Source organism: Mirounga angustirostris, unplaced genomic scaffold (genome assembly GCF_029215605.1).
Source record: "Mirounga angustirostris isolate CCGP_5_RB_7025 unplaced genomic scaffold, mMirAng1.0.hap1 SCAF_15, whole genome shotgun sequence".
Taxonomy (NCBI): Eukaryota; Metazoa; Chordata; class Mammalia; order Carnivora; family Phocidae; genus Mirounga; species Mirounga angustirostris.
Genome location: NW_026991723.1, coordinates 84,061,124 through 84,087,160, shown reverse-complemented (window position 1 = coordinate 84,087,160; position 26,037 = coordinate 84,061,124). Strand labels below are relative to the sequence as shown.

General features: G+C 40.1%; 1 protein-coding gene across 6 annotated transcripts in view; it reads right to left on the bottom strand.

Annotated features, from left to right (window-relative positions):
* Positions 1-26,037, bottom strand: part of GAPVD1 (GTPase activating protein and VPS9 domains 1) — an 81,350-nt gene that overhangs the window by 49,023 nt on the left and 6,290 nt on the right. For all 6 annotated transcript variants that reach the window (XM_064578922.1, XM_064578921.1, XM_064578917.1 and 3 more), the window contains exons 2-3: positions 4,306-4,523; positions 1,347-2,190 (exon numbers count right to left, since the gene is read on the bottom strand). In XM_064578922.1, coding sequence (XP_064434992.1) covers positions 1,347-2,190; positions 4,306-4,490 — 1,029 coding nt within the window. In that variant the 5' untranslated portion in view covers positions 4,491-4,523. The remainder of the gene's footprint in view (positions 1-1,346; positions 2,191-4,305; positions 4,524-26,037) is intronic.

The window sequence follows — 26,037 nt, the reverse complement described above, 5'->3', positions numbered from 1 at the left end:
TACATGTAACATAGGCAGTATTAAGGGTGGCATCCTGTAATCAAATGTATTTGCATTTCTACAGCAAAACATGAGTATTCATGCCCTAAAAGGAATAACTAGCAGTGATAAACAGTCTCATGTTAGCTCAAGTCAGGTTTTGCTACCATATAATGTATAAAAGATGATGTATAAATAATTTCAATCACGCTGGGTTTTGAAATCATGGGAAAGGGATGGTGTCCCTATTCTAGAAAATCTAATCAACTAGGGGCGCCTGGGTGGTTCAGCTGGTTAAGCATCTGCCTTCAGCTCAAGTCATGATCCTGGAGTCCCAGGATCAAGCCCCACATCAGGCTCTCTGCTCAGCAGGGAGTCGCTTCTCCCTCTCCCTCTGTTCCACCCCAACTTGTCCTCTCACACTCTCTCTCAAATAAATGAAATTTTAAAAATAAAAATAAATAAAATAAATAAATAAAAACTAACACAAGGGGCACCTAGGTGGCTCAGTCGGTTAGGCATCTGACTCTTGGTTTCAGCTCAGGTCATGATATCACAGTCCTGGGATCAAGCCCCACGTTGGGATCTGAGCCCAGTGGGGAGTCTGCTCAAGGATTTCTCTCCCTCTCCCTCTGTCCCTCCCCTCACTCACGTGCTCTCCCTCTCTCTCTAAAATAAATAACTAAATCTTTGGGGAACTAACAAAATATATTTTTTAAGATTTTATTTATTTATTTATTTGACAGAGAGAGAGAGAGAGACAGCAAGCACAAGCAGGTGGAGTGGCAGGCAGAGGGACAGGGAGAAGCAGGCTCCCCGCAGCAGAGAGCTCGACTCAGGGCTTGATCCCAGGACCCTGGGATCATGACTTGAGCTGAAGGCAGATGCTTAACAGACTGAGACACCCAGGTGCTCCAAAAACTAACCAAATACTTTACGACTACAATATTTTTAAATCCCAATATAACTGCTCTTCTTTCTTTTTTTATTTCAGAGAGAGAGTGTGTGTGCGCGTGCATGCACATGCACGCACAAGCGGGGGGTGGGGAGGGCAGCATGGGAGAGACTCTCAAGCAGACTCCCCGCTGAAGGTGGAGCCGGACCTTGGAGCTCAAAGCAGGGCTCAATCCCACAACCCTGAGATCACGACCCGAGCTGAAACCAAGAGTGGGACACTCAACTGACTGAACCACCCAGGTGTCCCGTAACTGCTTTTATCTCTTAAGAAGCAAATGTTTAAACCAGTTTGAGGAAAGGGAATGGTAAGAATATATACATATTGTCATCATATTTTCTGTTGCCACCCCACTACTCACTCAACTGATTTTCAACTGAATGCCATATTAACGATAATAGCAAAAGCATACCTGCATCAGATTAAATCTTGCCACCTCATTAATAGGAGCATCAGAAATTATTCCATACTGTTCTGGATTGACAACTGCAGGACAAATGAAGCAGGCCAACAGGAGATCAGTACACATTGCCCTGACCTCCCCAACTTCCAGTCTATCTACACAGGAGAGGGTTTTGTACATCTGTGACACAATCCACCTCAAACTATGTGGAAAGCAGTACGTGTTCTGTTTCAGATAACCAATAAACTTGTTCACCAGAGCCACCAGTTTGGCCTCATTGGAATCCACCATCTCTTGAACCTTTTGCCTGAATCTATCTGAGCCTTTCTCTCCAAAGAGTTTTTCCTGTTGTAATGGGGAGAACCTATCAATTAGCTTGTTTGGATCTGTTTCCAGGTGATCTTCATCTTCAACAAGCAGTTGCATGATTGGCTCATGTAAAGTAGCTGTGAGGAAAAGTTTGGCGGAAAACAGTCCTTCAGAAAAAAGTTTAAATAAGATGCTGAAGGCACAAGTTCCTCTCCTCAAAAGTCGCCTGGGGTTGTCACTTTCTTTAAGTTCAAATTCAATCAAGTATCTCAAAACCTGAAGGAGGTAGCTTTCATCTTCTTGCATAATGCAGTTGCCATAGAGGGAGGTAAAAACTGTGTAAATAACACTTTGTGTGTTCTCCTGATTAAGTTTCTCCCCAGCAACCAAAGAGGAGGCAATAAGACGAGGATTCTCCCTTAACCGACTCAAGAATTCTCCATAAGCAGTCTCCTGAAATCCCAATTGCTTATATCCATCAACAAACTGTGTATCTTCCAAAATCTTGGCATGTTGGCAACATTCAGCAGGGGAAGCTTCAGCACTAAAAAATGAGCAAACAAGCAAAACAATAAAATCAATAAAAATAATACAATACATACATTCCATTGAAACCTGGAAATGTAGATTGATTATAGTCCTAGCAATGAGATCACTCCGAACTGCTCAAATCTTTCAGCCCACCAGCATCTGAATATGTGAAGAAAGGCAAAACCAAAAAGTACAAAGGAGGACAAATTCATCCTAGTAAATCAGGTTCAATGAAAAATAGCAAAAAATAACCATTCTTCTTAGCATGGAGGACATTAGGAGAAGGAAGGGAAAAATGGGGAGGGGGGAATTGGAGGAAGAGATGAACCATGAGAGACTATGGACTCTGAGAAACAAACAGGGTTTTAGAGAGGAGGGGGCAGGGGGGATTGGTTAGCGCGGTGATGGGTATTAAGGAGGGTACGTACTGCATGGAGCACTGGGTGTTATATGAAAACAATGGATCGTGGATCACCACATCAAAAACCAATGATGTATTGTATGGTGACTAACATAATAAAATTAAAAAAAAAATAACCATTCTTCTCATTTCCATGATCAAAGATCAGTCCTGCTTTTTTCAGCTTCACATAAATGGAATCATACAGTATGTACTTTTCTGTATCTGCCTCCTTTTCTCAAAATTATACCTCAGTACCACTCTTAGAGCTAAAAACTACTTCTTGAAACAACAGAATAATAAGGTATTCACACAGTGAAAAAATGGTTTGTAAAACTGAGAAGTAGGGGCGCCTCAGTGGCTCAGCCCTTAAGCGTCTGCCTTTGGTTCAGGTCATGATCCCAGGACCCTGAGATGGAGCCCCACATCGGGCTCCCTGCTCAGCGGGAAGCCTGCTTCTCCCTCTCCCACTCCCCCTGCTTGTGTTCCCTCTCTCGCTGTGTCTCTGTCAAATAAATAAAATCTTTTAAAAAAATAAATAAAAAATAAATAAAACTGGGAAATAGATATACAGAATCAAAACATGGAAATACATATAGTTGACCCATGAACAATGTGGGGATTAGAGGCACTGACCCCCTGTGCAGTGGAAAATCCATGCATAACTTTTGACTCCCTAAATACTTAACTACTAATAGCCTACTGTTGACCAGAAGCCTTACAGATAGGGGCACCTGGGTGGCTCAGTCGTTAAGCAGCTGCCTTCGGCTCAGGTCATGATCCCAGGGTCCTGGGATCGAGCCCCACATCGGGCTCCCTGCTCAGCGGGAAGCCTGCTTCTCCCTCTCCCACTCCCCCTGCTTGTGTTCCTGCTCTCTCTCTCTCTGTCAAATAAATAAACTCTTGAAAAAAAAAAAGAAGCCTTACAGATAACATAGTCGATTAACACATATTTTGTATACATATTATATACAGTATTCTTAGAATAAAGTAAGCTAGAGAAAAGAAAATATTGTTCAGAAAATCGTAAGAAAGAGGAAATACATTTATAGTACTCTACTGAAAAAATCCACATATAGGGGCGCCTGGGTGGCTCAGTCGTTAAGCGTCTGCCTTCGGCTCAGGTCATGATCCCAGGGTCCTGGGATCGAGCCCCGCATCGGGCTCCCTGCTCGGCGGGAAGCCTGCTTCTCCCTCTCCCGCTCCCCCTGCTTGTGTTCCTTCTCTCGCTGTGTCTGTCAACTAAATAAATAAAATCTTAAAAAAAAAAAAATCCACATATAAGAGGACCCACATGGGTCAAACCAGTATTCAAGGGCCAACTGTATATTAAATAATACCAGGAGAAAAGGGGAGCGGAGCGACTGGCTGAATTGGTGGAGCATGTGACTCTTGATCTCAGGGTCGTGAGTTCAAGCCCTACGTTGGGTGTGGAGCTTACTTAAAAAAAAGAACACAAGATAATTTACTCTTAGCAACAATAAAATGTTATTACACAAAGATACAAAATTAATTGGTGTGGTATAAAATATTAATGCTTAAGTTAAAATTCTCTATAAAAGGCTTAAGTTAATTAACAGACAAAATAAGCAAAGGCTCACCTTAACGTTGATTCAAACTATCTGAAAGCATACACTTTGTTGGAAATAGATTTATTTATTTATAGTTTGCACAGAATTACAGTGGTTCATAAAATTTAATGCCTCAAAACCTTTTTTTTTTTTTTACCTGGTTATGATTAGCCGATCCAAATTAATTCTCTGTTGCTTAGCAATCCATGCTGTACGATACAACTTTTCGGCTGTCTTAAGTACATCTGCATTGAGCCTCTGAATGAGCTGTTTCTCAGAGTTCACATATAAGCGTTCCTGCTTAAGGTGATGGGCCAAAGTATGAATATCCAGCTTCACCATCTTCAGATGTGGAGAAGGTACAAAGGCTGATCACTAAGAGTAAAGAGACAGGTTTAGAAATTTTGTGTCACTTAGACTGTTTTCCAAAATCAAAAGGGATAAGAGAATACATTAAGAATTAGGCTACATTCAGTATTCTGATTAACTCTAATTTTAAAATAATCTATATATTTTTTGCAGAAGCATTACAGGTATAGAAAAACTGGTAAATACAGATAAAAGAAAGGAAAAAAAAAAGCTCCTAGTAAGGCCACTGGTCAGAGACTGCCACAGTAAAAACGTGTGTATTTCTTTCAAGTCTAGTGTCTATTTATTAGCATTAGAGTTTCCTTGATTGCTCCCTTCTACACTGCAATCAGTCAACCTAACCTGTTGACTCGATCTTCAAAATACATCTCCAATCTACTTCTTACCATGTCCATCATCTTCTCTCACGCAAAGGTCTATAACCACCACTTCCTAACTGATCGCCCTGTTTCCTTTCTTGTACTACTCGAGTCTGTTCTCTACATAGCATAGAGTATCCTTTAAACTTAAGTCAGATCACCTTATCGCCTTACTAGTAACCATCCAAAGGCTTACATTACATTTAGAATGAAATCTAAAGGTCCTACATGATCTACCCCTGGCTACTTCTCCAACCTCATCTCCTACCATTCTACCCTTGCTCACATGGCTCCAGACATACTGGCCTCCTTGCTTGAACAGGCCAAGCATGCCCCTTCCTCAAAGCCTCTTGCATTTGATGATCCCTCTGTCTGGAAGGCTGTTCCTCCGAGTATCTTTGCACGGCGAGTACTTTTACTTCACTCAGTTCTCTCTGTTTAAATGTCTATCTAGAAAGGCCTTCTCAGATAACTCCCAAAATAGAAACTATCACTTCCTATTCCTTTTTCTGGCCTTTTTTAAAAGTACTTGCCTCTGTCTAGCATTATATTACAGATACCTACTTGCATGTTCATTATGCTGAGAGTATGGTTCCCCCACTAAAAGGTAAGGGCCACCAAGGAGGGGTAAGGCTTGTCTGTTTTATTCACTCACAGCTGTAATTTCAGGGCTGAGCAGAGCACCTGGTTTGTAGCAAGAATTGAACAAATATTTGCCAAAAGAATCAATGAAATCACACAAATCTTATTTATCTAGTAGCTAAACAAACTGACAGAAATAGCATACATATTTTAAAGCATTATTACTTTTTTTTTTTTAAAGATTTTATTTATTTATTTGAGACAGAGAGAATGAGACAGAGAGCATGAGAGGAAGGAGGGTCAGGGGGAGAAGCAGACCCCCCGCTGAGCAGGGAGCCCGACGTGGGACTCGATCCTGGGACTCCAGGATCATGACCTGAGCCGAAGGCAGTCGCTTAACCAACTGAGCCACCCAGGCGCCCCTTTAAAGCATTATTACTTAAGCTATACCTTTGAACCTAGAATGCCTGCCAGACCACATCTTTTTTTTTTTTTGAGATCCAACATGACCTGAGCTGAAGGCAGATGCTTAATGACTGAGCCACCCAGGCACCCCTGTTTTTAGAAATTTTTAAACTCTCTTATTTTATTTATTTATTTATTTACTTACTTACTTATTTTTAAAGATTTTATGTATTTATTTGACAGAAAGAGACAGCGAGAGAAGGAACACAAGCAGGGGGAGTGGGAGAGGGAGAAGCAGGCCTCCCGCTGAGGAGGGAGCCCGATGCAAGGCTCCATCCCAGGACCCTGGGATCATGACCTGAGCCGAAGGCAGACGCTTAACGACTGAGCCACCCAGGTGCCCCTAAACTTTCTTATTTTAATGAACTACTGAAGACTAAGAAAATTTCAGGGGCGCCTGGGTGGCTCAGCTCTTAAGCGTCTGCCTTCGGCTCAGGTCATGATCCCAGGGTCCTGGAATCGAGCCCCGCATCGGGCTCCCTGCTCAGCGGGAGGCCTGCTTCTCCCTCTCCCACTCCCCCTGCTTGTGTTCCCTCTTTCGCTGTCTCTTTCTCTCTCAAATAAACAAACAAAATCTTTAAAAAAAAGACTAAGAAAATTTCAGATCTCACCATCTAACCTGAATCTACTGCTTTCAAAAACCACTTTCTTGGGGCATCTGGGTGGTGCAGTCAGTTGAGCGTCCAACTCTTGGTTCTGGCTCAGGTCATGATCTCAGGGTCATGAGATGGAGCCCCGAGTCAGGCTCAGTACTCAGCTTGGAGTCTGCTTGCGACTCTCTCTCCCTCTCCCTCTGCACCCCCACTTGTGCTACCTCTCTCTCTCTAAAATAAATAAATCTTAAAAAAAAAAACAAAAAAAAACTTTCTTATACCTTATCAATTCCCTAGCAAATTATGCAAAGCTGTTATTCCAAATCACCTGTATCATGAAGGCCCTCATACTGCTCTCCTCTCAAAAGATAAAAGTATGGGCTCCTGGTGGCTCAGTCAGTTGAGCATCCGACTCTTGATTTCAGCTCAGGTTATGATCTCGGGGTTGTGGGATCAAGCCCCGTGACAGGCTGTGCTCAGCGTGGGAGTCTGCGTGTCCCTCTCCCTCTGCTGCTCCCCCCCTCTCTCTCAAGTAAATGAAATCTTTAAAAAAAAATATATAAGTATGTCCACTAAGATGTTGTTAAGTTAATAACAAAACCATGTGGGTACATTAAGAAAAACTGGTGACATACATATACTTATATAACTGTATTAACTCAATTTACAGAAAATTTATATATGACTTCATAGACTTCCATGTGGGAACTCTAACATCCTCTAGGGGGCTCTAAGTACACAGACTAAGAACTATTATAGTTAATGGGAACAATACTGAAATGGGCTCTTAAAGATCTGAATGTTTCATTAATTAGTTCTGTTACTTTGGGCACATAAAGATTATTCTCTGAACCTCGGATTTTTTTCACCCATAAAATGTGGACTCAATATCTACATTTATTTTATCCCTGGTACAAGCAACATATTAGGTATTAGGAATACAAGAAGGGATAAAACCTGTGTATCCTCAAGGACTTTCTAACCTAGCAGAATGAGGCAGACATGCAAGCAAATGGCTGTCCAAAAATGTGACGGGTATTATGCTAGAAGACTGTACAATGTAGACAGGGAGAGGGGGAAAAGGAGAAGGAACCTGCACCTAGTCTTAAAAGGCAAGCTGGGGAGAGGGGAGAAGAAGAGTATTTGCCAGACATAAAGAGGATGGCGGGTGGGGTAGAACTCCAGATACGGGGAGTCAACCAAGCAAAGGCACAGATGTGTGTAACCAAGAGTACATTTAGAGAGCTACCCATGGCTTGCTACAGTTTGGGGGACTGTGTCTGTGTGTTCAGTGAGGTAGGGGGAGGGAGGGAACGCGCATAATAAGAGATAAGGCTGCAGAAACAGAGGTACAAAGAAGCCAGAGTTAAGAAACTTGGACCTTGCACTGTAGGTGATGGCAAACGTTTTAAACAGGAAATTAACAAGATTAAATTTATATTTGGGAGCATAAACTCTGGCAGTAAGGAAAGGATGAGGAGGTGAGGATGGGACCAGAAGAAGAGAGACTAAAATTGTTGACAGGCAGGAAATGTGGTGGCAATGGAAAGAACAGGACAGGTTTGAGAAATGTTACAAGATAGAAATACAAGATTTGTTAACAACAAATGGGGAAAAAAAGGTAAAAGTTTCCAACTCTGGGAACAAGGGTGGGTGTGGTATTAATTCACCACACTTGAGAACACGTTATCAACTGAAAATGGTGCCTTTACACACTTCATCTGCATAATATTCCTCTGAGATAAGTGCTCTGCAGCTAAGGAAACTGAGGCTCAGGGATGTGAAGTAAGTTGCCCAGGACCACACAAGTGAGAGATGACAGAGCCAGTACACTACTATTATTACCCTGATCTCTGCAAGAATGACTCAAAAATCCTGCGGTGACTTAGGAGAATATCTTCTTTTTAAGAGACGCATGCTCGGGGCGCCTGGGTGGCTCAGTTGGTTAAGCCACTGCCTTCAGCTCAGGTCATGATCCTGGAGTCCCGGGATCGAGTCCCGCATCGGGCTCCCTGCTCAGCAGGGAGCCTGCTTCGCCCTCTGACCCTCCCCCCTCTCATGCTCTCTCTCTCTATCTCATTCTCTCTCTCAAATAAATAAATAAAATCTTTAAAAAAAAAAAAAAGAGACGCATGCTCAAGTATGTAAAAGTAGCGTTAGGATGTCTGCAACTTACTTCTACATGGTTCAGCAAAAAAATGAGATTTTAAAAATGCAGCAAAATATAAACAACTGTTGAATCTGGGTGGAGGGTAGATGATAACCATTATACTATCCTTCAACAATTTCAGTTATGTTAGAAATTTTTCATAATGAAAAAATAGGGAAAAATATTTTAGAAATTCTCAAACTGTGTCCTTCTTGCTGCTTTAATACAATTTAATTCAACAAATATATTACTGAGCTTGGCTGGAGCCTAACCAGGTCCCCTAATCTCAAGGAGCTCACAGTCTAATTATAACCAAAATATTGTTCAAGATAGGACACATAAAATGTTTCCAATGACACAGCAAAATATGAACCAATTTATACAATTTAGAAATTAAAACCTTCAAATACAGCTTCACTTAAAAAAAATTAACACATGAAAGTAATGCTCCACCTAGTCTAAACAAGAATTCACCTTCTAAATCCTTTAATAGTTCCAAATGTCTTCAAAGATGTTTTAAATAAATCTAGATAAACTTGTTAAGCATTTTTTTCTTTCATCAAGTTCAAGAATTATTTGCTTTAATGCTTTTCTTTCTATAATAAGTTGGTCTGGGTGCTGCCAAATAACAGGTAATAACTTAACCTACAAAATAATACTTTTAAAAACATTATTATATAGGGGCGCCTGGGTGGCTCAGTCAGTTAAGCATCTGACTTTTTTTTTTTTTTAAGATTGTATTTATTTGATAGAGAGAGAGTGAGAGAGCACAAGCAGGGGGAGCGGCAGAGGGAGAGGGAGAAGCAGGCTCCCCACTGAGCAGGGAGCCTAATGAGGGGCTCGATCCAAGGACCCTGAGATCATGACCTGAGCCGAAGGCATATGCCCAACTGACTGAGCCACCCAGGTGCCCCAAGCATCCGACTCTTGATTTCAGCTCAGGTCATGATCTCAGGATTGTGAGATACAGCCCGGTGTCTGGCTCCATGCTGGGTGTGGAGCCTGCTTAAAATTCTTGCTCTCCCTCTCCCTCTGCCCCCCCACCCTAAAAAGTGTCAGTAAACCACTGGGCAAAATGCAAGAGATTAAAAATATAAATTAACTCTGACCTATATTTTTGTCCACAGTTTACCTAAATTAAAATCATGTTCTGAATACTTATTTTATACAACATGTAGCACATGCCAGAGTATAATGATATTATAGCTCTCTCTCTCCCCTTAGACTGTAAACACTGAGGGAAAGAATTCAACTTTGTGTCCTAACATAGCTGATGGCAGGTAGGAGCTCAAACATGTTAAGTGAACTCAATTCAGGTAGCCCCAAGTCTACTGGCTTATACATTTTGAAAAAATACCCCCCCAACACAAATAATACCTAACAGGTCACTACTTAAAAACAACAGTTGTAGAAAAGGGTTTGTCTATGAAGTTGTTCTGCTCTTCTAAGGCACCATTATAACACAATAGTTACAGCTATTGGGAAATTGCTTAAATAAAATGTAGGCATAAATAACTAGAGTGGGGAGATTTTACCATACTGAAGACAACAGGAAAGTACAAATATTTGCAAATATGTTAGTTTCCTGAAAAGTAACAATGACAATATCAATATCAAACTAACAGTAACAATACTCATACCAAGCCACCATTTGTTTAGAACTTTATCATGCCAGGCACTGCTATTTTTTTCCTCACTGAATCCTTATAACCCTATGATGACTGTGCTCTCATTAACTTCCTTTCACAGTTGAGAAAAGTGTTGACATACCTAGCAAGCAGCTACATCAAAATTCACACTGACTCAGTTCTGGTTCCAAAGCAGCCCTTCCTCTCAACCAACTAATCTAAACATTTTGTCAGTCACATCTACCTTAATTTCCAGTTCTGTTAATAATTGACTCCTTAAAGTTCCTTTTATCTATTGGTTTTTACAGAACTTCACCTGGCTTCTAGTGACATCGACTTCATCTGAGTTTACGCTCAAATATCATTTAAAATACAGGTGTCTCCAACTCTCACCTCTTGGCTGAGCTTAAATTCTTTATTTCCTCTATGATATTTTTTTTTTTTAAGATTTTACTTATTTATTTTGAGAGAGAGAGAGAGCATGAGCGGGGGGCGGAGGGGTAAAGGGAGAGGGAAAAGCAGACTGCCCGACACAGGGCTCGATCTCACAACACTGAGATCATGACCTGAGCCAAAATCAAAAGTTGGACGCTTAACCAACTGAGCCACCCAGGCGTCCCTCCTCTATGATCTTAATATCAAAATAGAATCTTAGAATTGGAAAGGCTGTTAAAAGCTATCTTCTCCAATTTAATTCAAATCAACAAATATTTTCTGAATGTCTTCACTGTACCCAGGCACTAAGAGTACAGGACAGAACAAAACAGACAGCCTCTGTCCTCGCAAAGCTTAGTCAACTATGAAGCCAGGAGCAAGTAAACTACAAGTAACTACAAGTACATATATGTATGTACACACACACACACACGCACGCACGCGCGCGCTCCACTTTTCTTTACTTTAAATGAACTGCCTTTCTCTAGGTTAAAGCCAAGCCTCACTTGTATGCTAATTTCCTCCCTTCACATCTACTTAAGAACATTACTATGGAAATCCCAACCACCCTATCCCCCTCCCATCCACATTTCCTTCTCTACTGGATCATTCTCACCAATATATAAACATGCTATTATTTTTCATCTTAAAAAAAAAAACTCTCTACTTCATGTCTCTCCTTCAGCTTCCACCCCCATTTTTTCCCTCCCTTTAGAAGAAAATTCTTTGACAGAGATGTCTATAATCACTGTCTCCTGTTTCTCTCCTCTGATCCCCTCCAGAGCCCACACCAGTAAGTTTTGTCCTACCATTCCATCAAAACTGCTAGTCTTCAAGTCACCAATAATAAATAAGCACATGTAGGGTGCCTGGGTGGCACAGTCGGTTAAGTGTCTGACTCTTGGTTTTGGCTCAGGTTGGGATCTTGGGGTCGTGCGATCGAGCCCCACATCAGGCTCCATGCTCAGTGTAGAGTATGCTCTGCTTGAGTCTCTCTCTTCTTCTCCACCTGTTCCTCCTCCCTGTTCTCTCTCTCTCAAATAAATCTTTTAAAATATATGTAAATAAATAAGCACATTATTAATCCAATGATACATTATCATTCCTCCTCTTCTTGACCTAACAGAAGCATCTGACACCACTCTCCTTGAACCACTTTCTTTGACTTTGGGACACCACACTCTCATGGTGGTCCCGTCTTCTCCACTCAGTCTCAGTCTCCTTTGTAATTGCCCCTCATCTCCCTGATTTCAAAACACTGGTGTACCCTACCCTGAAGCTCAGTCTTGAGAACTTTCCTTTTCCATCTACACTCAGTACTAGGCAATCTCATTCCATCTCATGGCTTAAGAACCATCAAAATGCTGGTAGCTCCCAAATTAGTATCTCTAGACTTTACGTTTCCCCTGAATGCCAGATCCAAATATGCAACTACATACTCAACATCTTTTCATCTTTGATGACTGTATCCTGTCTTTCCAGCAAAAATGACAGGTCCCCTCAAAGGCTGAGAGCATCTTTTAGATGGATGTATCCCTAGCCCCCAATACCATGAGCACACTCAAGAAGCGCTCATATATATTTGCTAATTGCATTGTTACAAGTTGCTCTAAGAAAAGAACATAAGTAAAATAAAAGATTGTAAATTAACATTAGGCATTAACATATCTAACAACAAACAGAATTTTATCCTGAAATTTGCAAGCATTTTCCAAGGGAGATCATTTCTTTTTATAGTAAAAAATTAGACTATGAAAATCTGTAACTTCAGTTCCACTTACCCCATTTTCTACAAAAAAAAAAATTCATTATATACCATGCACGTTAAATCAAATTTTAAGCTTTTCAATTCATGTTATGAAAACATATCAGTGTGAGAACAGTGGGAAGATTTTAGTTGAAGCAGTAAAGCACAACGGGTTTCTGTATCCTTCCACAATGGTATAGAGCAGGGCTTGGCAAACTACAGCCTGTGGCCAAATTCAGCTAGGGGCCTGATTCTATAAATAAAGTTTTATTGGAACAGAGCCATGTCCATTTGTTTGCATATAATCTATGGCTGTTTTCTTGCTACAATAGCAGAGCTGAATAGTTGCCAGAGTCCTCCAGAGTCCATATGGCCCACAAAGCCTAAAACAGTTACCTATGGCCCTTTACAGAAAAAGTCTGCCAATTCCTGATAAGTAAGCATACCTATTCTGATGCAGAGCATGGAGAGGAAGAATAGCCTGAAATGTGCAAACTAGGAAATATGCTCCAAGGAGGATACACATATTACAAATGTTAGCAACTATGCCTGAATGAACTCCTATGACTCAAGAGAAGGACTCTATACTAGGAAAAAAATTATTTCAAATGTTTTTTGGAATGAGAATCATGTTTCATGTTTTCCCTGTTGAAAATTCTAATTAAAGGGATCCCAAGTTAATGATGGGTATCTAATGGTTCTATACTTTAACAGCTAGACTTCAATTAAACAAACTAATCATCTCTTTGTTAATCTAATAAATTCAGGAATAACTTTATGAGACAGCCCATATTATATAAGACCACCTGCTCCTTTCTCATTTTAGAGACTATGTCAAACAACATAGCAAAAAGGAAAACAAAACTGGGGTCAGAAGATCTGAGGCATTTAAGACTGGGCTTTACACCTACCGGCAGTGTAACCTACTGGAAACTTAGTCATTTCACTTAAGTTTCTGTTTCCTCATCTCCAAAATTGGAGTGTCCCTGTCCCTCTCATGTGCTAAGCTGTACAGTTCATATGAGATGACTGGAAAGTGTAAATGACTACACAATGTAAGACATCATTCTTCTTGTTAATTAAAAGGTGATGTCTATCATTTCAAGGGGACACAGCTCCATGTCCATCGCATAAGAGAACTGACCAAGGGCGCCTGGGTGGCTCAGTTGGTTAAGCGACTGCCTTCGGCTCAGGTCATGATCCTGGAGTCCCGGGATCGAGCCCGCATCGGGCTCCCTGCTCAGCAGGGAGTCTGCTTCTCCCTCTGACCCTCACCCCTCTCATGCTCTCTCTCTCATTCTCTCTCTCTCATTCTCTCTCTCAAATAAATAAATAAAATCTTTAAAAAAAAAAAAAAGAGAACTGACCAAAATGAACCTTTCCATGAAAGTAAGTGGGAAGTATTAAAGTCTTAACAGGTTAGACTACTTGCTAAGATTGTGCAACCTACACTTGTAAAAGGCTTATTAAAACTGAAAGTAAAGGCCACAATCTTCAGCCTAAGAGCATTTTTAGTAACATAAATGCCACATGCAAGTATGGCTTTGAAATTTGAGAACAAAGCATGTTTGCAAATATGTTAATGTGCCTAATTTAAGATGATCTAATTAAAAATTACAGAGATGGGGCACCTGGGGGGCTCAGTCGTTAAGCGTCTGCCTTCGGCTCAGGGCATGATCCCACGGTCCTGGGATCGAGCCCCGCATCAGGCTCTCTGCTCAGTGGGAAGCCTGCTTCTCCCTCTCCCACACCCCCTGCTTGTGTTCCCTCTCTTGCTGTCTCTCTCTCCCTGTCAAATAAATAAAATCTTAAAAAAAAAAAAAATTACAGAGATAATGACAATTAAATATAATATGGGATCCTGGAACAGAAAAAGGACATCAGGTGAAAACTAAGGAAATTGAACTTTAGTTAATAATGATGTGTCAGCAGTGGTTCGCTAATTGTAACAAATATACCATGTTAATGTAAGATGTTAGGAATAGGGGCAACTTGGTGCCGAGTACATAGGAACTCCTTGTATTATCCTCTCAATTTTTCTGTAAATCTTAAACTGTTCTAAAAAAAATAAAGCGTATTTTTTTTTAATTACACAAGTAATACACTTATAAGTCCACGGATTCAATTTAGCAAAATTTTTTTTCAGTAAAAAAAAGTATACTAACTTGAGAAAACATTTGAACACCATCATTTATCACAATCTTCAACAACCACCGTCTAGAAAAAGGATTACCAGCTACCACATGATGTTCCAGGATCCATTAACAGCTGGTAACACATTTTAGTGTTCATTTTTTTTTTAAGATTTTATTTTTAAGTAATCTCTACACCCAGTGTGTGGCTTGTACTTACAACTCCGAGATCAAGAGTTGCATGCTCTTCCAACGGAGCCAACCGGGTGCCGCAACACAGTTATCACACTGAAAACATTTTCTCTCTTGGCTTACTGTGATCAGAAATGAAATACAGATACTTCATAACAAAATTTCCATAGGCACATTACATTTTGCACTAATTCCTGGTCAAGTGAAGCAAGGCAAACATACTTCCTAGCCAGAATTGTTTAAGAAAAGTGTTTTTACATTGATATCCATTTAATAGCAAACTTTTTTTTTTTTTTAAGATTTTATTTATTTGCAAGAGAGAGAATGAGAGACAGAGAGCATGAGAGGGAGGAGGGTCAGAGGGAGAAGCAGACTCCCCGCCGAGCAGGGAGCCCGATGTGGGACTCGATCCCGGGACTCCAGGATCATGACCCGAGCCGAAGGCAGTCGCTTAACCAACTGAGCCACCCAGGCGCCCAATAGCAAACTTTTTTTTTTTTTTTTAATAGCAAACTTTCTTAAAAGGCATTATAAATAGTAATGGCTGGGGCGCCTGGGTGGCTCAGTTGGTTGGGCGACTGCCTTCGGCTCAGGTCATGATCCTGGAGTCCCGGGATCGAGTCCCGCATCAGGCTCCCTGCTCAGCGGGGAGTCTGCTTCTCCCTCTGCCCCTCCCCCCTCTCATGTGCTCTCTCTCATTCTCTCTCTCTGAAATAAATGAATAAAATCTTTAAAAAAAAAAATAGTAATGGCTGAACTTTTTTTTTAAGATTTTATTTATTTATTTGACAGGGAGAGACAGCCAGAGAGAGAACACAAGCAGGGTAAGTGGGAGAGAGAGAAGCAGGCTTCCCGCCGAGCAGGGAGCCCGATGCAGGGCTCGATCCCAGGACCCTGGGATCATGACCTGAGCCGAAGGCAGACGCTTAACGACTGTGCCACCCGGGCGCCGCGTAATGGCTGAACTTGAAGAGAATTTTAATTGACTGGTGGTAGTAAAATATATCGGTGTTTAGGAAATAAAAAGAATAGTAACTGGGATGACTGGGTGGCTCAGTTGGTTAAGTGTTTGCCTTCGATTCAGGTCATGATTCCAGGGTCCTGGGATTGAGTCCCACTGCTCAGCGGGGAGCCTGCTTCTCCCTCTCCCTGCTGCTCCCCTTGCTTGTGCACTCTCTCTCTCTGACAAATAAACCAATAAAATCTTAAAACAACAACAACTACCACCACATATTTCAGGCTTGTCATGAACTAGGCACCAATCAGGGGCTTTAACATAGATATTCTCCTCTAATTTACGTAACACCCCTGAAAGGCAGGTATTCTTATCGACATTTTACAGGTGAGGAAACTGAGGAAATTAAATAATCTGCCCAAGGTCAAGTTAGTAACTGGCAAAGCTGAGAGTAGAATCCAGGTACATGTGGCTCACCGAGCTTTTACTACTATGCCATCTGTGAGTGCATAATTCACAGTCAAGGCCACTTTTAATCACTCCAATCTTCGGACAACTGTTAATATGCGAGTCAGTATCTGGACAAGTCCCCCTTTCTTTGAAAATTTCAAACTGTCTGACAAAGTCAGGTTTAGTTGGATTTCAAGACTAAATAAATAATATATTCCCTCAAATTCTATGAAAGAAATGATATATGAAAGTTTAGAAAAAGTTACTAGAGATTAATTCCTTAAATCCCTCTTTTTACATCTTCTAACTCATCTCCCACCATTTCCTCACTTCCCCAAAAGTAGCTGTTGCTGCCATACTATATCCTAAAGTCTCCAACATGAACAGATACTATTATATAGGCCCCAAAAGGCCCACAGCCTCCTTATGTTCAAATGAACTCAGGTTTATCCTTCAAGGCCCAGTCCCCAAATCTCTTCCCTCTGTGAAGCTCTGGGGGAACTGCTCCCACCAACAGAGTGCATCCCTTCCTCCTTAATGACACTAAACAACAATGAACCACAAAGTAGTAAAGTTACTCCATTTTCTTTTTCTTTTTTTTAAGTAGGCTCCATGCCCAGCGTGGAGCCCAACGTGCAGCCTCAACTCATGACCCTGAGATCAAGACCTGAGCTGAGATCAAGAGTAGGATACTTAACTGACTGAGCCACCCAAATACCCCAAAAGTTACCCCATTTTTCAAGTCTCTTTCAGTCCTTCTATTTACATCGTGGAGAAAATCTAAGCAAGGTGCCAATTTATCTTCAACACTTCTCTACCACTTTGCTAATCTCTCCTTTTAATTAAAGGATAGCAGGCCTCAAACCCAGCACCTTTTTTTTATTTTTAATTTTTATTTATTTCGAGAGACAGAGACAGAGTGCAAGCAGGGGTGGGGCAGAGGGAGAGAGAGAGAGAATCTTAAGCAGGCTCCACGTTCTGCACGGAATCCCACGAGGGGCTTGATCTCAAGACCCTGAGACCATGACCTGAGCGGAGACCAGGACCCGAACCGACACCAAGAGCTAGACGCTTAACTGACTGAGCCACCCAGGCGCCCCAAACCCAGGACCTCCTGCAAATAGTAGCTAGCTAGGTTTCATAACATTGTTTTGTTTTTATTATATTTAAGTTGCTTTTTATTTAGGATATAAAGTATTATTAGCCTTTCATTATGTAATAACATAAAACTTTTTTTTTAAGATTTTTATTTATTTGACAGGGAGCTGGAGAGAGAGCAGGAGAGAAAGCACAAGCAGGGGGAGCTGCAGACTCCCCGCTGAGCAGGGAGCCCAACGCAGGGCCCGATCCCAGGACCTGGGGATCATGACCTGAGCCAAAGGCAGACGCTTAACCAACTGAGCCACCTAGGCGCCCCAACATAAAGCTTCTTGAAAAATATTTTTAAATTTTGTCCACAAAAAAAGACAAATAAATAATAGTACAAGTAGGATGCAGATTTGGGAAAAATTATGATGTTACTCAAGGATTAAGCATGGGAAACATTTTTAGATACTGATGCCTACACCCTGACAGAACTGCCAGTTACTTTTTTTCTTGTTCATTATATAGGTACTTCTAGTGCTTACATAATATATTTTTTTCTTTTCTTAGTGCTTACATAATATTTGTATTAACCTGATATGGCAAAAAAGGACATGACTGCCAATTTTTAATGACATACCTGCCACAATGTTAGCTCCTATATTTTATCAATCAAATATTTTAAGTTTGAGGATTTATTTTAACTACCCACCACTTTTCAAGAATCTAACCAATCCATACAAGAGATAGACATCCCTTGCAAATATTTTTTATAAATATAAATAACCATCTTGAATTACAAGGATTTGTCTACATGACAAAGTCTACATGTCTACATGTCTACAAGACTTAACCTCGTTCAATGCAGTAATAGTTTATTACTCATTTTATAATGTTTTGTTAAATTATATGACCTAAAAATCGTCAGATATTAAAAATAATGAACTCATTTATTTCCAAAAAATGGACAGACAAGCACAGTAAGCTTAACACACTTCCTTCACTCATTCATTCAACAAATGTTTGTTAAACATCTACAATGTGCTAGGCACTGATGAACAAGATGGGTAAGGTCTGCCCTTCAGGGCCCCATGTTTTCACACTGTACGTGATAATAACAATTCTGAACGGTTTTCACAGATCAGATTTCTATATACCCTCTATTTAGAATCCTTTGCCAACTCTTGTCATTGGCCAGTTAAATCTCACTTAGGCATCAGAGTCCAGCTGAAACCAAGGAACCTTTCCTAGCCATTCTCATACTTTCTCATTTGGGCTCATCTCTATCACAGTATTTTATACTGTTAGCAACAAAATGTTGTTTTCTCAACAAAACTCCAAGTTACCTGAAGTAGGGAGATAGTCATCTTGGTATCCCCACTGCTTAGCAGACAGACTGGTGTTTAGCAGGTACTGATTTAATGTCTGCATTTATACAAAGTTAATAAAGGACTGAATGATGACGAGCAATGTGCTAATTAGGAATCAGCCAAGCGACTTCTAACCAGTTCCAAAATAATTAAAGAACAGTAACTAAATTTAAGTTGAAAATATCTACTATCTTTCTAATAAGCATATTTGAAATAATTATTAATGTACTAAAAAAGATACTTCCTCACAATTAAGAAATAACTATCAGGGCGCCTGGGTAGCTCAGTCATTAAGCCTCTGCCTTCAGCTCAGATCATGATCCCAGGGTCCTGGGATCGAGCCCCGCATCGGGCTCCCTGCTCCGCGGGAAGCCTGCTTCTCCCTCTCCCACTCCCCCTGCTTGTGTTCCCTCTCTCGCTGTGTCTCTCTCTGTCAAATAAATAAAATCTTCAAAAAAAAATTTTTTTTTTAAATATATAACTATCAATAAGGGGAAAAAAAGGAAACAATGATACTTTAATATCTTCAGTTGGTATATTTGAAACAATACTAAACCATCGTAGGAAAAAAAACAGACTTAGTATCAACTCTTCCTGGCACAAGAACAAGGAACCAAAAGGCACCCTACTTGGAAGATGCAAGTAATATAAAGCCAGAGAGTATTTACATCTCAAGTTAACACTACACCAGACTTTTTGTTATGACACCAAAATTCTAGACCCTACCAAAGTAAATAAAATCCAAATAGATGTAGATTTTACCCCCTATACACTACTAATTTTCCAGAACTAAAGAAGACAGACCACAAAAATAATGAAATTCATGCATACCCAAAAGCCTGTGGGTTAAGCTTGGATTTTATTATACAACTAAACTGAGAGAATATCAAAACCTGGACAGTAAAAGAAAAAAAAAAACCTGACAGCAAATAGGCATTACTTCGTAAATACTAATGTATCCTCACTTGTTCCAGTTCAAAAATCTTGACTTTTTAAAATATTACTTGAAACCATTACTAATGTAACTGGCAGTATTAAACAAGATTGAGTTTGAAAGACACTAAGTGAGTTATGGCACACCTCTGCTATCGAATACTACACACAATGATTAAGGAGACAGAGGTACACAGAAAGTTGTCCATCATCTACCATTACGTGAAAAAAGCACAGCACAGGACAATACACATGGTAAGACCCAGAAGCAGCTAAAACACATCACTTGAGCAAGACTACCTGGACTCAAATCTCAGCTCTGCCACTCACTAGCTGTACAACCTTTGGTAATTACTTCTTGCCTCACTTTTTTCATCTGCAAATGGATATAAAGTAGAATCTAATTCATAAGGTATGTTCACAGGGTTGTGAAGATTTAACAAGTTAATATACCTAGGGGCGCCTGGGTGGCTCAGTTGGTTAAATGGCCAACTCCTGATTTTGGCTTAGGTCATGATCGCAGGGATGTGAGATCGAGCCCTATGTCAGGCTCCGTGCTGGGCATGGAACATGCTTAGAATTCTCTCTCACCTTTTCCCTCTGTCCCTCCCCCCTCAAAACAACAACAACAACAACAAGTTAATATATGTAAAGCACTATGCAAGCACAAGTGTTAACTATAATTTCTGGGAAAAAAACAAAACAAAACCCAAAATGTATAGTATGTGCATGTATATGTGGGGAAGAAAAGCTTTCATTTTTTGCTTTTTTTTTTAAAGTTTATATTTATTTTTTTAAGTAATCTCTATACCCAACATGGGGCTCAAACTCAGAACCCTATGATAAAGAGTCACATGCTCTTCTGACTGAGCGAGCCAGGCACCCCTTTTCTGCATTGTTTTTAGGTTTTGTTTTGTTTTTTTAATTATTATATGTTATGTTAATCACCATACATTACATCCTTAGTTTTTGATGTAGTGTTCCATGATTCATTGTTTGCGTATAACACCCAGTGCTCCAGTTTTTTGTTTTTTGTTTTTAAGATTTATTTATTTTAGAGACAGAGCACGCACATGAGCAAGTGGGGGGCAGGGGCAGAGGGAGAGAGAATCCCAAGTCGACTTCATGCTGAGCACAGAACCCAATGCAGGGCTTGATCCCACAACCCCAAGATCACAACCTGAGCCAAAATTGAGTTGGATGCTTAACTGACTGTGCCACTCAGGTGCCCCTTAAGTTTTTGGGGTTTTGTTTTGTTTTGTTTTTAAGATTTATTTATTTGAGAGAGAGAGAGAGCACGCGCGCACACATGAGCAGGGGGGAGGGGCAGATAGAGAGGGAGAAAAAGACTCCCCTCTGAGCAGTGAGCCTGATGCAGGGCTCATTCCCAGGACCCTGAGATCATGACCTGGGCTGAAGGCAGACGCTTAACCAACTGAGGTACACAGGCACCCAGTTGTTGTTGTTGTTTTAAATAAAGAACATTACTTTAGTAATTTAAAAAAATGAGAACATAATAAAAACTTGGCACTAAGACCCCCCCCCCCCCCCGCTGAAAGATTTGCTAGTGCAATTACTTAAACATTCAGGACCAGACAAATTCTGTGAATAATTATATATTAAAACTGTGAAAGTTTTCAAGTGCAACAAAAAGGACAGTACTTCGGGACACAGTTCAACAATAACAAGCTACACACCAATAAGCAGAACTACAACAGCTTTAAAATTACGTCCTTTGATTTCCCAGAAGCAATAAATTATACAAAAATATGCACCCAATCTAGAAATGGGTATCAGGAACTTTCACAATTAGATAAATCTCCATTAATTTTATTAGTCTGAAATTAAATACCACCAAATCTAATTTCCTCTTATTCAACAATCTCTAATGACAACTCACTAAGACATATATAAACCTGGAGTTCAAGATAAACCAAATGATTTTTTAAAAACCTAAAATCCTTAGAACCCCTTGAGAATTTCTGAGAGGAAGATTTCACCACCTCACATGCTTTCAGGAAGCTTTGGTCCCTTGGATAAACATAGCTTCCTCCATAAATACAGCGAGTGTATAAAACCACCAAAGAGAAGAGCAGAAAGAGAACTTCAAGCTTCAGCTGCATTTTTGCTGAGCTGTAATACTGGTATAGCCTGTTTCAAGATCCAAGAGTCCACCCTAAAAATTAAGGAAGGTATATAAGCAGCAGGCTGTCATGTTCATTTTATCACATTTGCCAGAATGGTATCTCATAAAATTATAAATATTATCAAACTTCAAGAAGTATTATTATCATTGAAGGAAACTCCTTTATTTATAAATAAATAAATAGCAAATAAATCTAATTAGTTTAAATAGCTTTTCAAAAAGAATCAGTCATGGGGCGCCTGGGTGGCTCAATCGTTAAGCGTCTGCCTTCGGCTCAGGTCATGATCCCAGGGTCCTGGGATCGAGCCCCGCATCGGGCTCCCTGCTCCGTGGGAAGCCTGCTTCTCCCTCTCCCACTCCCCCTGCTTGTGTTCCCTTTCTCGCTGTGTCTCTCTCTCTGTCAAATAAATAAAATCTTAAAAAAAAAAAAAAAAAAAGAATCAGTCATTAAGATGCCTCCATAGAATTACAAAATTCCTAATTTTAACTAGTTTACATAATGCCTACAAAAAAAGAAAGAACTCAAAAATGCTAGTTGTCATTATCATTAATGATGGAACAGAAACTTACTTATAAGGAGGCTTAACAGGTCACTTTTCACAGAATCCAAGTTGGCCCATCACAACCTTGAATAGTCAGATATTAAAAAACACTTGGTTTTAGAGGACTCAAAGACTCCTTGGGTTCTAAAGGAGGTACTAAAGATGAAATAATTCTGCAAAAAGAATTCACCTAGTCTTTCCTAAGCTTTTCAATACAGAAATCTGTATTTGTAAACTTTTTGCAATTCTGCCTTGTGACTTTTAGACCTAATGTATTTTTGTCAGGTAGTCATGATTTACAAATAATGGAAGTAAAATCAATAGGTGGGGTCAGAGTTTTGCATTCGAAAATGAAAGGAGACAGTTTAGAGTGGGTTAAAAATAGATGCGTTTAGGGGCACCTGGGTGGCTCAGTAGGCTAAGTGTCTGCCTTCAGCTCAAGTCATGATCCCAGGGGCCTGGGATCAAGCCCTGCACTGGGCTCTCTGCTCAGTGGGGAGTCTGCTTCTCCCTTTCTCTCTCCCTCTGCCTCTCCCCCTGCTCATGCCCATTCTCTCTCTCTCTCCCAAATAAATAAAATCTTAAAAAACAAAAGATGAGTTTAGCCTAAGTCCTAAAAACTTTAAAACTACATGTATTTGGATAAAATTAAGACTGCTTAGGAAGATAATTTGACTCTGATTCTGTAAAAAGAGAAATAGGCTAATATCCCTTGATTAATTCTTTTGTCCTTTAAATTTTCCAATTTTAATCCTTTCAAAGATTCACATAAAATAAACTGGAAACATAAATTAGTAAGTAAAAAAATAAGGAAGAACTGAACATGTTTGACGACATGCTTCCCACTAGTGTCTAGCGTGGGTGTACTGGCATTATAAGGGAGCAAGACCAAGCAAGCATCTTTTCGGACAGAAAGATTAATGAGCAGACATCTTGCCTGCTTTTACAGTTAAAACAGTAGACTTAAAGCCTTATATTTTAAAAACAGCATACAAAAAAAGTGTACAAAGATAATTTTGGCTTTATATATATACACATATATATATAATTACACTGTTAGCATTAAGCTATACTTTTCTTTTAAACATTTGCTTAACCATTCATTTATATATATTAAATACAACAACTTGAAGTATCAACAAACATTCACCACTTCTGACTTTTGCATCGCAGAGTTCAAAACTGGGTTTCAGGAGCACCTGGCTGGCTCAGTTGGAAGACCATGCAATTCCTGATCTCAAGGTCATAAGTTTGAGCCCCACACTGGGTGTACAGATATAAACTTAAAAAAAAAAAAAAAAACCTGGGTTTCAGCTTAGAAACCATGAAAAACTGCCCTACTGAAAATGTTTTTACAAAATCATAATACATATTGAAACATATTCCAAAAAATGAGAAATATATAGGTAAGTATAAAGAAAGAATTTTTTTTTTAAAGATTTTATTTATTTATTTGACAGAGAAAGAGACAGCAAGAGAGGGAACACAAGCAGGGGGGAGTGGGAGAGAGAGAAGCAGGCTCCCCACTGAGCAGGGAGCCCGATGCAGGGCTCAATCCCAGGACCCTGGGATCATGACCTGAGCCGAAGGCAGACACTTAACCGACTGAGCCACCCAGGCGCCCCTAAAGAAAGAAATTTTAATTACCTATAATTTAAAAACAAGAAGGGTGCCTGGCTGGCTCAGTCTGTAGACCATGCAACTCTGGATCTCAGGGCTGTAAGTTCGAGCCCCACATTGGGTGTGAAGCCTACTTAAAATTTTAAAAAAATAACAAAAGCAAAAAAAAATAAAAACAAGAAATCAAACAGCTCGGTGCCTAAAGCCTCTTCTAAAATGTGTACATGATATAGAAATTATTGATCTTAGTTCCTTTAAAAATGAAAATACCTTGATTAGGATTATTTAAGGAGCAAAAGCCACAAATAATTCTATGCAAACACAAGTTTGGGTAGTTCAGATGTAAAAAAATACATAATTGAAATCCTTCATGACTATGAAAAGATTAACTCCAGAGAAGGAATTATATGTAGTGAAAAAACAGGAGTTGAAGAGAAAAAAAAATTAACCATTTGAGAAATTTTTTTCAAGTACTAGTCTTTCCACAGCAAGTAACAGAGATTCCACTTATATCAGCCTTTTACAAAAAAAAAATTAAATTAAAAAATAAATCATACTTTACCTTGCAGAATCCTAGAGTAATGTGGAACCAACTCTGTCCAATAAAATCCCCCCCCAAAATTTTTTTTTTAATTTTTTTCAAATAAAGTGAAATGTCTTTTTATTAGGAATATATCCACTTTGCCTCTTCAGTTTTCTACAATAATTAGGGGTAATTTTTCCAAATGCCATTACGAGGCAGCATCACCTTGTAAGGTGGGCAGCACTCTGTGCCACCACTGGAAAGCAGCTCACAAACTCACAGTGGAGCCAGCTGGGCGAAGTGAGAAGTGACAGCACTGTGACAGTGGCCAAGAAGGCACCAGAAGATTAAGGCTTGTTTTAAAGTCAGGGATGTGGAACCAAGGTGGAAAAGAGTTAAAGAAGATTGAGAGCTGGAGTACCAAAAGATAACCAGCAATTACTAAACGAAAGCCACGTTCCTGATGCTTTTCATATGCTATTGTTATTAGTCAATCCTATCACCCCCACTTTACAGATGAGGAATCAGGTTTAGAAAAGTCAGATAACTTACTGCCTAACACTCAGCTATCATGCAGTAGAGAATTCAAAACTAGATTTGTCTGACTTCACAGCCCACACTCTTCATTCCCCTATGCTGCCTCTCTGGCTCTTCTTCAGAATACTGACCTCAGGTTCCCTGTGAGCAATTTCACTGTAGCGAGCACTAGGAAGGGAGTGATACACCTGCAGGCAAATGATCACATACTATCATCTGGGTAGCCTCAATTTTTCAGTATTTCTTCATCTCAAGCTACCTTTACAATCTTTCCTCCCATTTTTCCATTTCACAGACCTAACACACTAGCCAGAAAAAGAAAAGAAAAAAAAAGTAAAAAGACTTGGATATTCTATCTAATTTACAAATTCCTCTTCGTTCCTCAGCTTACTCCTTCACCTGGAGCCCTTCTCCAGTAGCCCTATAGCCAATTACATCTATGATGTTCAATCCCGTTCAAATATCATCTCCTTCATACAGCACTCCCTGATCTTCCACTCTCCCATTCAGTGGTAGTATCTCCAAGCTAAATCTTCTTTACCCTTTATACTGGTACCTCTATAAACAACTCATGAGTCTGATAAAGTTTTAAAATAATCACTTCAGGGGCACGTGGGTGGCACAGTCGATTAAGCCTCAGACTCTTGGTTTTGGCGCAGGTCATGGTCTCAGGGTTGTGAGATTGAGCCCCATGAATGTGTGGTGGTTTGGGTTTGAGCCTGCTGGGTTGGAATCCTACCTTCCACAGACTGTGGGACTTTGGCAAGTTACTTAACCTCTATGTGCTTCCGTTTCTTCTTTAAATAGGACCTACTACATAGGGTAGTTGTGAGGATTTTATAGGTCAGAGAAAGTAAGGCATCTAGCATGGCGCCAGGCACACTGCAGGAGCAGAATGCCTATTAGCCAGATACAGAATGTGTGTCCCTTCAGCTACTGAAGTGTAGCAGAACAAGTTACTTTATTTTTTTTTTTACTTTTATTTATTTATTTTAGAAAGAGAGAGGGAGGGCGCCTGGTGGCTCAGTCGTTAAGCGGCTGCCTTCAGCTCAGGTCATGACCCCAGGGTCCCGGGATTG